The sequence below is a fragment of the Haplochromis burtoni genome, unplaced genomic scaffold (assembly GCF_018398535.1).
Source record: "Haplochromis burtoni strain Fernald_Lab_line unplaced genomic scaffold, NCSU_Asbu1 Contig_103, whole genome shotgun sequence".
Taxonomy (NCBI): domain Eukaryota; kingdom Metazoa; phylum Chordata; class Actinopteri; order Cichliformes; family Cichlidae; genus Haplochromis; species Haplochromis burtoni.
Window position 1 is genome coordinate 1,578,065 of NW_024582464.1, and position 10,084 is coordinate 1,588,148.

The 10,084-nt window shown below is 38.6% G+C and overlaps 1 protein-coding gene across 1 annotated transcript in view; it reads left to right on the forward strand.

Moving 5' to 3' along the window:
• The window catches only part of cdk19 (cyclin-dependent kinase 19), a 71,801-nt gene extending 62,658 nt beyond the window's left edge, over positions 1-9,143 (forward strand). The window contains exon 13 of the mRNA XM_005931062.3: positions 1,629-9,143. Within this exon, the coding sequence (XP_005931124.1) occupies positions 1,629-1,754 (126 nt within the window). The 3' untranslated portion in view covers positions 1,755-9,143. The remainder of the gene's footprint in view (positions 1-1,628) is intronic.
• The last annotated feature ends 941 nt before the right edge of the window (positions 9,144-10,084 follow it).

The window sequence follows — 10,084 nt, forward strand, 5'->3', positions numbered from 1 at the left end:
TATAATCATCTCCTGCTCCAGACTTTCATTCTTGGACTCTATTAGTTGCATGAGTAGCTGTGCATGAGTTCCAAGTTCTCCTTTGTAGTGTTATTCTGGCACAAACGTGAGTTTATCATCTGACTGAAACAAGCTGTTTTAGCTGTCTTCCTCGTCCCTTCAAACTAACTGTGTCCTGATTGGAAGATGAGTGCAGCTTCTGTGCTCATAGTACCTGAACCCTGAAACGATCATAAAAAACTGTCTTAAACCTAGTGTTTAGAGCAGGTTGAAGGCTTGTTTAATATGAACATCCCACAGTGTAACAGTATATGTGAAGAAAAAAATATATATAAGCATAAAAGGTCGACCACAGCAGGATGTACCATTCCAGCACTGAAAATGAGACACTCCAAACTCCTGTTTGAGTTCAGTTTGATTGCAAGTACGTGCTTTAAGAAACTGACATGATCTTCAGAAGGAAAAAAACCTGCGTTAGGCAGTTAGGATAGGGAAATCTAAACGTATTAAGACATGAACCAACATGTTGTTGGGCTGAGAATGCTTACAGGAGGCTGCAGGCTAAAAAATGTATACTCAAACACTCGGATACCAGACAACAACAAGATGTTGTTTAAATGATAAGGACTGTACAGAGCTGATATCAAATCACAATGGAGCCTGTGAGCTTTTGTTTTCTGCTCAGGCGCCTCCTGTATCGCCGGCTCAGCTCTTATCACGAGGCCAAAGAGACAACAGCTCTCGGCCTGTGATGAAGTGAAGCTGGATGCCAAAGTTTGGCATATGACATATTTTGACTTTCAAGGAGAACCCGACTGCTGCAGAAAATAAATGTGATCAGCGACTAATCAGCAACGTATGGGGTTAGCTCAGGTTTGAGTGTTACATGACCGCAGGAGCAGGGAGATCATGTGTCAGTACTTAACAGAGCACGGTGTGATCTAAGTGACTGCTTTGACCTCTCCCGCTTCTGTATCAGCGAGGCACACAAGTATATTGCATACAGAGATATGCCTAGTTGCAAGTGACACAGCTGGTGGCTGTCAGGCCTCAGTTGATGTATAAATAAACTGTCGCAGTGGTCAGACACATCACGAGTGTGGCTATAGCTGCTACTGTCAGTGTCCTACTTTTTCCCTTTATTGATCTCTATCCACATATATTCCACCATGCACCACCCACCAATCATTTCCCTAATCTAGAACAGTGTAGCCAAGAACCCACAACTGTGGTATGGAGGCATGCAAACAGTCGAGGTCTCAGATTCTCAAAGCAATATCCAGATCGTTGAAATTTCAGCACCAGTACTTTTTACAGTCCATGTCTCCAAGCATGTAAATGAGACTACTTTTTTTCATTACTAGTGAAATAATCCCAGAGCCACTGAACACACAGGGAAATATCATAATCCCAATTTTTTGAAATCCATGTGGAAAACAGCTTATGAGGAAAGGTTAATTAGCTGCAGACAACTGAATCTGGAAGGAAGTGGCGCTCATTAGCGCAATGTCTGGATGTAGCCTTAAAAACACAATATTTTGCACACCTCCAGAGTCACTGTTTGAATGTTTGCTGATAAGAAGTCTGGTGATTTAGCGACTGCGTCTCCACTTCTCTCTCTCTTTCAGCACTCTGGCTCCCGCCTTGGTTACCAAAGCAATGTCCAAGGTTCCACTCAACCCCAGAGCACCATGGGATACTCATCATCAACCCAGCAGAGCTCCCAGTACTCCCACCAGACCCACCGTTACTGAGGATCCTTGTCACTCCCTAACCAGCAGAGGAGTCAAGCTCCTCCTTGTCTTCAGCCAACCCTCAACAACCTCAGCTCCCCGGCTCCCGTGTCCCGGTTGGACCCTTGTCCCTTCATTACATCATTCCAACTCCAGTCATCCTTCTTTTCAAACTGCCCTCACCTTTGACCTTTCGCCCGACAGCCTTCAGCGGCACTGTAACACGAAGGCTGATAAACATAGGAACCAAACGAAATCCAATGAGAAAACAAATTCTGCCTCATCGGCGCGTTGAAACACTTTTAAATCGACTGGAAAAAAAAAAGGTGTAAGATAGATGTCAAGGCGTCTCACACACAGACTCAGAACCGTGGCACTTACAAACACAACGTTCCTCACCAGGAAGAATCGCAGCTGTGTTCAAGTATATTATATAGCACCTTTTTCTATTTGAGTTTTTTTCTCCTGCTCGTTTGCTAGACTTTTCAAGTTTAACTTGATAGTTGATGTCATTATAAATATTGTTACATACAGAAGCGATCAGATGTGAGGCAACTTAAAAGGAAAAGCCCTTTACTGTCATCTCTAGTGTATAATTATCACGGATAATCAAATGACGATAAGCTAAAGTTTGAGCTAAACCCAACCTTTTAAGAAAAAAGTTTCTACAAAGAAAAAAAAACTCAGCTTTTAAGCTGATGTCATTGCAGGGAAATATAAAAACAATTAACTTAAATCTTGATATTATAGGGTTTCTATATTTAGAAGTGTTTATCTAGATTTGGATTTGGAATGTAAGAAAAGCAGTTGTCTTTTTACAGCTTCTGTATAATGTGATCACGCCATCACTTTTAGAAGTAAGAACCATTTAACAGCTGAGCTTTGCTTTCTGTGATGGCAGCGTCTTCGGGAGGTTTTGACACCTCTTGTTGGTGGCCGGCAGCTCCGGAGTGCGTTCTTGTTCGCTGGTTTTCACTTTGCTGTGACACCTGTGTTATTTTGGACCCTTGAAACATTTAAGGTTTCTGAAGATGCGCATAATCGTACAGGGCAGCTAAACAGTACGCTTCCCCCCCTCCGACATATGCTTCTTGAGACTGTTACTGCCTGATGTCAGATTGTTTTTTTTTAAGGTTTTATTGTTATCTCTGTTGTCCCGTGGGCGTGTATGAGCGTGTGCACGTGTGTGTGTGTACAGTATGTTTTTTATGCATGTTGTTTATCCTTTTACTTACTAGAACTGCACTGACCACTGAACCGATCTGCAAAGAGCTGGAACAAATGTGAGGCTCGCCCTCTTCCACTTCACCCTTGCGGTGCCACACTGAGTATGCAGGTAGAGACTGGGGTACATTCAAAGACAATGGGTGCTTTCTTTAGTACATGCATGGAGGTATGAGCAACTTATTTACATTTTTATATCCAGTGTATACAACCCGTTGTATGTCTGAGTTCATTTTGAATTAATGAATCAACTTGTGAGAAAAGTGAAATGAAGGACATTTAATAAATGCTACAATTGAAGAAGCTGTGAGGGAAACACTCTAGTTTCTCGCTGAGACTTAAATGACCAGGCTGATATGCTCACTCCCACCCTCTGTGTTCTGACTAGTAGTTCTCTAGTCAGAGCACAGTGTTGAATATAGTATATATGTCAATTAAATAAGTTTTGTAGTGTATAACACTCCCAGGGTTGCCGTACTCCTGTTCCCTGTGCAGGAATTGCCTTTTTTTTAATATCGTTATGAACAAGGGACAGCAAAACTGTTGGGTCAAATATGAATGTCAATCTCAATGGAGCCTGTGTCTGTACTGAGACACCCTCCGGTCATTTGGGACCCCTTCACCCAAGTTCTGACTGGTGTTTTTGACAACGCTTTTCATCCTAGTCAAATCAATGTATGTTGCTCTGTGCAACCTGAGTCTATCATGTGGGTGGTACCAAGCCAAGTTGTGAGACATGAATGCCTTTCAGTGCTAGAAATTCAGCAAAATTGTTCTTCCGAAATGTAGAAAGTGAAAAAGTCACAATAAATGTCACAATAAATGTATTACATTGTTAGTAGCGCAACCTGCCAACTACTATTATTACCACTATATTACTATTATAATCAATATAATTCTCAACATTGCCTGTATCTTTAGTGTAGAGCCATTCCTGGTAGCTAATTAGCTTAGCCTAGCATAAATCCTGGAAACACTAAAGGAGCTAGCATGGGGCTATTAGAGGATAACAGCTTATCTTAAGCTCATGGGTTTTGTTTTTTTAAAGCTAATGATGTTATATGTGGACATTTTAATACGTTTACTATTTATTTTTTTAAACTACTTCTTAGAACAACTTATCTGTATGACACTTTAAACTTCAGTGTTTTGTGTAGGTCAAACTAGTGATGTATAACATGCTAACTTATGAGCTAAAATGTGCTTGTAGCCTGTAATAAATAAATACAATAATACTAATAACAAAAATAAAATAAAAAAAGATCCAGGCTAGTTGTTTCCCCCTATTTCCAGTTTTTATGCTAAGCTAAACTGATGGGCTGGTAGTAACATTTTTAAATTTTGCTGCAGACATGAGTGTGATATCAGTGTTTTTATCTAACTCTTGGTAATGAGCAAAACATAATGGCTGCATTACCACAAATCTGTTTTTCTTCCTTAAGCACAAAGTCTTCTTTTTCAAGTAATACTTCATTACATTTCAGAAGATCATATTGATCATATCTTACTTTTTTTAAACACAAACCAATTTGTCTTCAGTATTTTTGAAAATCTGATTTTTTTATATGGGGATTTTCCTTTTCAGAATTTCTTTCAGGTGTTTACAGAAAAGTTATTAGGGATCTGTTCACATACAAAATTGTCTTTGAGGCTGTTTTTCACTGTTAGAAGTGGCAATGCGCAGCATGGACTAGTTAAAATTATTATGCAGATTATTATCTGCACCACAATATATTGTTAAAAAAAAAATGCTACCTACACAGTATGTAACACTATGAACTAGTTCATACGGTATGTTTACCTTTGATACTTACAGTAAACTTTGCTAAAAGCATTTCTAGTATTAATTTTACGGGTTATAATACTAACAATACAACAGTAAGAGCAAGTCTTCTCTTTTCATATCCTCCTGACAACTTGCTCCATCATGAATGACCACCCTGCATGCTGTGTTAAAGAATGCACCCAGTTATTTGACTAACTGCATTTGCCCCCATACAGAGGAAAAGAGACATTGTGTTTATTGCACGTGTGACCTGCAGTTTGATTAGGAAACACTGACACCTTGTGGCTGGAAAGAGAACTGGACCTCTGTCCTTATCAAAGCTGTAATAGTACAAATAGATAATGGTGTTAGGGATTTTTCTTATTAATCAGAACATGCAAGATATGTGTGTGTATAATGAAAATAATTGTATTTCTGTGTCCAGTTATGGTTCACTGATGCTTAAAAGTACCCACCCGTGTTACATTAGTAACATCATTAGAATTTGACCACTGAATAGAACTTTTTTAAGGCTTTATGTTTCATGCATTGATACTAACCGCAGATAGGTGGGTAGTCTCAGTTCTGCTTATTTTGTTCTGCTAAATTATGCTTATTTAAAGCAAAGTGCATCTGGGTGGATCTTGTAACAGGATTCATGTCAAATTTTGACCTAAAATATGTTTGAAATCATGTTTTAAAAAAATATTGCTGATTCTTAAACAAGAGAAAGTCCTTTCTAGTGTTGTAGGTTTGTCACAGTTTTAGTCAGAATTGTCCACAATGTGAAAAAAGTGTGAAAATTTACATACTGCTGGATTTTTCATTTAAAACAGGACATGCATAATCTGAGTGTGTGGTTGTTTCTGTAAATGGCCACTATCTACATTTTTAGTGCATACATTGTCTGATGAGATGAGATATGGATACTGTTTAAAATCAAACCTTTTTCAAAATTCAAAGATATAATGTCAGTTAATGTCCCACAGGTCTTTGATAACCTGTATAGAGTTACAGAGCTTAGAGTTTTAGAGGTTTTATGGACTGTTGCCCGTTTGGCACAATATCTTTGGTTTCTGAAGAATGTGAGCATGCTAAATAGACCAAAATCCATAAAACAGCTGGATTAACCTAAACCTACCCCTAACCAGAAAGACCCAGGTTAATTTTTTCAATTAAAAAATATAGTAATTAGATTCAGATAACTTTGTTTATTATAGTATTTAGTTTTATTTTATTTATTTAGTTTATTCTAAACTGCATTTATTAAAATTATGTAAATGTGGAAAACTGCAAATTTAGTTTGTGGGTTTTCTCTCCACAGCCATTTTTAAAAACAAGCTGCTCAGAGCATGTGTGTCCTGTTTCTAAAGCCCATAGAAAAATCTCCCAGTTATGCCTTTTTTTTTTTCTTCATGTTAAGCGATTCTGAACTGTTCAGTGTTTGCATGACACAAAGGCAGGATCCTTTATGTTTTAAACTCATTTAAAGCTGCAGTAATTGATATTTTTGGTCTCTTGGGGCAGGAGGAGATAAAGCAACATGTAACACCTCCCTATGAATCTTTCAAGAAATTTGGAAGGTGATTAGATGAGCAAAATGCCTTTCACCTTCCAAACCATGTCTGTGGAGAGTGTCGTAGCTGAAAAACCATAACAAGCAGCAGTCTGAGGAGCTTGGAAAGCTAGCAGTCAGTCAGCATGTCAATGGTTACACCTTCCTGTTGCCAGGCTAGTATGAAAAATGTGCGCATAAAAGGCACACTGGCATTAGTGTTGCTGAGTTGCTTTTGCTGCATGTTAAAAAATGGACATGTTGCCATTCCTTGGTAACAAACATGGAGAAAAACATGCAAGCAGCCTTTTTTTAAAAAAAATGAAAATAAACCAAAACAGTTCAAAGGTCTTTGAGTATTCCATAAAACTGTTTGTAATTCTTTCTGGATCCATCACTTTGTGGCCCCTTTAATGGGAAGCATGGTCATTGAAGCTTTTGCTTATCTAAAAATCTTGATTATAGCAGCTTTAAAGAGAAACTTAAAGGAATGCACCTGTACCTGAAATGTCCAGATGAAGTAGCTTTTTGCACTCCGTGTCTTTAGTTCATCTTTACTTCTACTGTTTTCTGACAGACTGGCAGACAGATCCACTGGTTGGGGGGGGAGGTCAGTGGCACACAGTAGGGATCTAAACCAGCAGTTATTCAAAGGTTTTGGCCTCCCGTTACTGTGTGTATTTGAAGTTGAAGTGAGTAGCAGTGAGGATATGTTGAGACTCTTTGTTGTACATTTCTCTCTCCACACAAACGAGGTGTCACAAGTATTACTAATGAGCACGAGGCTCCAGCAAAAGACAAACTCCTATGCAAAGAAATCCCAGACTAAAGCTTTTACCTGTTTCTAGGTTTTGCAGTTGACAGGTTTTATTATATTTTATTGGGTGATGTGTATTCCTTTCTTGTGAAATACTGAGTACAGTAGACCAAGACAGCTCTCATTTATGTCCTTTTTCCCCCCACAGCATTTTAAAATGTACTCTAAAAGAATTATTGTAAAGAAATGCATATATATATGAATAGTATACAATCATATTTATTTTTTCCATACATGTATTAATAATACCCATGTTTGAATTTCCTCTGCCTTAACTATAGTAGCTATAGAAAGGGACCTCTGTCAGACAGACCCGCCTTCGCTAGACCATAGTTCTCCTGCTCCTGGTTGTTTCCTCTTCATAAATAAGCTCACGTGGAATGAACGTCTAGTTACTGAATGTGTTCACACCACCTCACTGTACAGTAGAATGAAGGTGACGCCGATGCCTGTGATCGCTCACTGGCTTCTGTTCCACAGTGTTGCTGTCCTTACTTACAGGAATGATAACTAACGGTCCACGTTTTAGTTTGAGTGGATGGTGCCTTTTTTTTCTTTTTTAAATTTCATCAGCTAAACTTGTCATGGGGTTTTAATTTTGTATTTTCACACTTCCTCTGTCAGTCTTTTATTTTTCTTGTTACTATGTAGCATATTGTTAGCAGCTAAGTATCTATTTGATTTGACTGCAAAGAATCCTGATGCAGGATTGGCTGTTGTTTTCTCTGCTCATAGATATCGTCCTCACACATTACTGAAGCGCAGTTATGTTTTGAAATGCTGTACATAAAAAACATTTTAAGGACTTCTCATTGAGATATAGTAATTGTCTTCTAATGCACTGTCGTTGCTAAAATATCTAGTGGTAAATAAAAAATATGGTATTTAATGTTTTTTAATGTCTCGCTTTAGACACTAAACTTCTGGCAGTGCTATGAAAGTTAGAAGGTAGGTGTGTGCGTGTGTGTGTGTGTGTGTGTGTGTGTGTGTGTGCTGTGTGTGTGCGTGTGTGTGTGTGTGTGTGTGTGTCTGTGTGTGTGGAAGGACACTTACTTGTACAACGCTTTTATAAAATCTAGTGCACCTCTAGGCTGCCCGTCCTCTCACATCGCCTCTTTTTTGATAGTATTGCATGTGCCTGTCTTTTTCCAATGGAGAACATAAGCACTTACTGTCGCTCTCGCAACACTTTGTACAGGCGGACAGACGCTCCATCTGCAGAGTTGAAAGAAGTGATGCCATTTGCCTTTAAAAAAAAAAAAAAAAAAAGAAATTGGCATAAAAATCACAAAATGTTTCCACTGACACTCTGTCCCATTGTGGGAGGGGGATTAGAGAGGAAGCAGAAAAGTAACTCTTATTTAAAAACCTTTTTTGTAATTACCATCTGCAAATTTTGACTAAAGCTTTCAATAAAAATCACCTTTTTTTTTCAAGAGACTTTTCTTTGCCCAGGTCGCCATTGTAAATAAGAATGTGCTTATAATTACTTGCCTGGTGGTTAAGTTAAGGTGACACTGACTTGCTGCGCCACCTTGTGGTACAAATTGGTATTGCAAGGAAGTATGGCACGGTCCTAGTTTAACTTCATTTGTTATCTCTTTAACACATTGCATAGATGTTTTCATGGCAGCTGTTTCTTCACATCCTGTTGAAAGCTTTGGTTCATTTTTGAAGGTTTATAGTGTTTTTGAAAATGGGTATTTACAAAAAGTACCTTTTTACCCCCCCCCACCGAGCCACATCAGAGTAATGCTTTGCAGATTGGGGTGTCTGTCCATTTTTGACATTCTATCTGTATTACGTGAGTGCGTGTGAGCGTGAGTTTGAAATATACATATGGCCTAAATGGTATTGTCTTTTCATAGTGTTTATAGATAAAGCAGCAATAGGTCGGCGAAAAAGCGAAAATCCGAAAAAGTAAAAATTTATTTAGCTGCTTTTAGCAAACTTGTCCAAATTTCACTGTACAAATGACTGTTAAATGAGAAGAAGTCATGTATATTTATTTTATATCCTCTATTATAATAAAAGCCTCTTTTGTCTGAATCTGTTTCGTTGTGCAGTTGTTGGGAGAGTTGCTGCTTGACAGGGCAGCAACGTTGCAGCTGTTAGTATTCACCACTTGGCGGCACCCGAGGGTGTCTGTTTAATGTGCTGCTGAATCATTTTCAAACTATTCCTAATGTCAGTACTCAATATTCATAAACCTAAGTGACTTAGTCATTACAAGACCTAGAGTTTTTCCAGTTCACAAAGTTGTGCATCCATCAAGGATTTGATTATTTAATCATTTTTTTTATTCCAACATCCCATATATTGAATAACAGCATGAGTCAATGGTTTGGACGTTGTTCTCATTAAAGGGAAATGATAAGAGATAGGACCATAACGGTCTTATTTTATGCTATAATCTGCTTAGGATGTTGATGCTTTGAATGTGTGCCTGTCCCAGCTGACCTTCAGCACGCTACAACTGGCAAGGTCCATCACATGGACTACTATACCTGTCTGTGGACTGTGGGAGGAAAGTGCAGTACACACATTCACTGGAAAAATGTTCAACGGGGGGGTTCAAGCCAGGAATTTTCTTAAAAACCACTGCACCACAGGTAGGAAACTATCACAGGAAATAATGTGGAAAATTAAATACAGCTGAGATAACAACAGTCCATCATCACTTCAGGACACAAATAGGCATGGTTATTTCAAACTCCCTTTTTTGGTTCTTGGACTCTACTAGACTCGCTTTGCATCATTCAAAGTTCATAATAATCCACCTCTGTCTGGTTGGTCTTGGTTTGTGAAGCGAGAGGTGGATCTGTGAAACCACGTGCCTGTTGGCTTGTAATTGACATGTTGTGAGCCAGGGAGTGTATAAAGAATGATCCTCATTCTTGAGTTGTAGAATAACCAAAACTGACAAAAGACTACAGTGGTGTGAAAAGCTTTTGCCCTCTTCCTAATTTCTCTTTTTTCATATTTGTTGC